The sequence below is a fragment of the Toxorhynchites rutilus genome, chromosome 2 (genome assembly GCF_029784135.1).
Source record: "Toxorhynchites rutilus septentrionalis strain SRP chromosome 2, ASM2978413v1, whole genome shotgun sequence".
Lineage (NCBI taxonomy): Eukaryota > Metazoa > Arthropoda > Insecta > Diptera > Culicidae > Toxorhynchites > Toxorhynchites rutilus.
Genome location: NC_073745.1, coordinates 274,942,050 through 274,945,389, shown reverse-complemented (window position 1 = coordinate 274,945,389; position 3,340 = coordinate 274,942,050). Strand labels below are relative to the sequence as shown.

The 3,340-nt window shown below is 39.7% G+C and overlaps 1 protein-coding gene across 1 annotated transcript; it reads left to right on the top strand.

Annotated features, from left to right (window-relative positions):
- The first annotated feature begins 2,368 nt into the window (after positions 1 to 2,368).
- Positions 2,369 to 3,070, top strand: LOC129770740 (RNA-binding protein 8A). Its single transcript, XM_055773776.1, has one exon. It carries the CDS (start codon positions 2,486 to 2,488, stop codon positions 2,978 to 2,980), a length of 495 nt encoding a protein of 164 aa, XP_055629751.1. The 5' UTR covers positions 2,369 to 2,485; the 3' UTR covers positions 2,981 to 3,070.
- Positions 3,071 to 3,340: the final 270 nt, after the last annotated feature.

The following is a 3,340-nucleotide window of genomic DNA, read 5'->3' as shown; positions in this document are numbered from 1 at the left end:
TCTTTACTTGTGAAAAAGTAAACAAACTTTCAGGATACTAAATTTTAATAAAAATTAATAATTGTGTGCAAAATTTATCTTCCAAACGGTTGGAAAATGAGTTTTCCTTATGCAGTGAAAAAAACTTTGCCGTAGCTTAAGCTGAATTTAACTTATAAGTATTTTTCTGTGACCTTGTTTCATGCATTATCAGGAGCCATCAGTCGGAGAAAATGAAACCTGCTACGTGGCTGTGGAGTTTGCGGATGTGTTCGATTACGCTGCGGGTGGAAGCCGTTTAGTCGTCGAAGGCGAATAAGTATTCAAAGCTGGACATCTTTTAATAGTTGGAATTGAAGAAGTTCACGATGAAGGCTTCAGTATTTGCTCGTCCTGCCTCCAGTCAGTTTAGAGCTTGGACCCCATACAATAAAAATTCTTACGAAAATCTCCTTATCCAAATGGTTGTTTTCGTGTTCCTGTAAAGCTGACAAAGGGAAGTTCAAACACGTCATGGCTGTTTTTTATCATTTGCTTAAGTATGTTTTATTTTATTTCTTTATTATTGCACATTTTGCACCAAGTTGGACTGTTTCACACTTTTTCAAAAGCACGGCCCTCAATAAGTCTTTTCCTGGCTTCGCTGATGGGAGGTTGTGGCAAATTCAAGTCGGGAACTGCTGATGGCCTAAGAATTAAGCAATCAGTGGCACGATTTGTTGCTATTAAAAAGTAAAATAATAATAAAAAAAAATTATAATATTATTGCTTCAAGGCGTGTATTACACTTCATACTTGGAGAGTTCGACACGGTGAAATGGAGGCTACAAATACGGGAGGTTTTTGTAGATTCTATCTTTAGCCGTAGTCGTTGGATCCAGTCCAGATACCGCGATTTGTCCGTTTTTGGAGGGAAGGCATGAAAAGAAATTCCGGGGCGATATCTCTGCTTACATCCGGGGACGACACAAACAATATGGCTTTAAAATTTTGCAGATTGTTCGGAGTCAGCTTCAAGCAAATTTCGTCCGACTTGCATGTTCTCCGGGCAATTTGCGCAGCTTTTGACGTCCATATTTAACACGTTCTAAGGATAATATTTTGAAAAATATTAGAGCACTGATTGAATAGAAGCCATTTCTTTGTATTTTAGGTATTTTATGAACACTAAGCGGATATTTTTATATCAAACTAGCTAACCCGGCAAACTTCGTCCCGCCCATTTACTTGATTAATTCTCGAGTAATGCAGAAATTTGTGTTTTATTTGTATGGCAGCCACCCCTAAGAGAGGGGGGAGGGGTATCTAACCACCATAGAAACATTCATTGCACCCTAAAGTTTCCATATGCCTAATTTGGTTTAATTTGCTTGATTAATTCTCGGGTAATGCAAAAATTTGTGTTTCATTTGTACGGCAGCCCCCTCTAAGAGAGGGGGAAGGAGTATCTTAACACCATAGAAACATTTATCCTAAAACCTCCACATGCCAAATTTGGTTTCATTTGCTTGATTAATTCTCGAGTAATGCAGAAATTTGTGTTTCATTTATATGGTAGCCCCCCCTTTGAGTGGGGGAAAGACTGTCTAACCATCATAGAAACATTTATTGCACCCTAAAACTTTCACATGCCAACTTTGGTTTCGTTTGCTTGGTTAATTTCCGAGTAATACAGAAATTTGTGTTTCATTTGTATGACAGCCCCCCCTTAGAGAGGGGGGAGGGGTCTCAAAATATCACGAAAACCTTCCCCGGCCCCAAAAACCCCTACATACCAATTTTCATGTCGATCGGTTCAGTAGTTTCCGAGTCTATAAGAATCAGACAGACAGACAGACATCACTCCATTTTTATATATATAGATAGATAGATAGATAGATTTCATTAATTCGGTTTACCTCTCTCGCAGGTAGATTGACAGAGGGTGTACATCAACGGCTTTTTTTCACTACTAAATGACAATAAATTTTGGTTCGGAGCATCGAAACAGCTAAGAAAAACTGTTTTTCAACAATTTCCACTAATTGTAAGATAAACACGGTACAAGTTTTCGAGAAATCAGTATATTAATTACAGAGAAAATATGCAACGGTTTGTTTACATATTTTTCACTCACACGCGAAACTTTCATAGGTGGCGACACCGGACCTTCGATGACGCGAATAGTTAGATTTACATAGAAATTATATCTCTCTAAAACCCACGGACGCTATCATACCGAAATGTATCCACATATTTCATAATGTCTTCAAAAAATCACATGTTTTCACAGTAAGTCAAATGTCTTCAAAATGAAGAGATATCTTCAAACCTGGCATCTCTGCTGTGCAACTGACTGACTGACCGATTGTACTGACAGCAAAACGATCAGTGCCAAGCTAACCTCCATTCCGTGAGTTATCCTGTCAAAACCTGAATCCAGCACTGAAAAAGTTTGCAAACATTCAGCAGCGTTAAAGTGAAATTTAACTTTCTATAAATTAGCTAAAAATTAACATTTTAAACGATGGCTGATGTGCTTGATATCTACAATCACGAGGAGTTTGAAGTGGATGAAGATGGTGATCAGGGGATTGCTCGGCTGAAGGAAAAAGCACGCAAGCGTAAGGGACGTGGATTTGGAAATGAGAGCATCCCCCGTGAGGCAATCGACTACGAGCGACTGCAGGACGACGAGGAGGAAGCCGAACCGGGACCGCAGCGATCGGTTGAGGGTTGGATTTTGTTCGTGACAGCTATCCACGAGGAAGCGCAGGAAGATGACATTCAGGAAAAGTTTTGCGAGTTCGGTGACATCAAAAATATCCATCTGAATCTTGACCGTCGTACCGGTTTTCTGAAGGGTTATGCTTTGGTGGAATACGAGACGTACAAACAAGCGCTGGCAGCTAAGGAAGCACTAAACGCATCTGAAATTCTGGGACAAACCATTGCTGTTGATTGGTGTTTCGTCAAAGGACCGAAGAAATTAAAGAAATCAAGCGAACGTCGGCGAAGATAGAAATAATATTTATAAAAGCTTTTTCATTATTTATATTTGAAGTCAGGAGATGACCGAATCGAAAAATAAAATATGAATTCGAAATACAAACATTTTTATAACCCAGACGTTGACCACGAGAATAGTTTAATGTTTTTCAAGGAATAGCATGGATTTCTTGGGATATCGGGGTTAGTCGTCACAGTTGAATTGTTACCGGGGTCCGGCTGGCCGTCGGGTTCACTAGGATTAAGTTTGCCTAGAAGGTCCTCTAACAATTCTTCAAGCTCCTTCTCGTGGGCTGTTTTATTCCCAGTTGCCGTGGATGCCGAGCTAGATCTGCCGACGTAACTGAAGGGGGCAAAAATAAGTAACTATGTT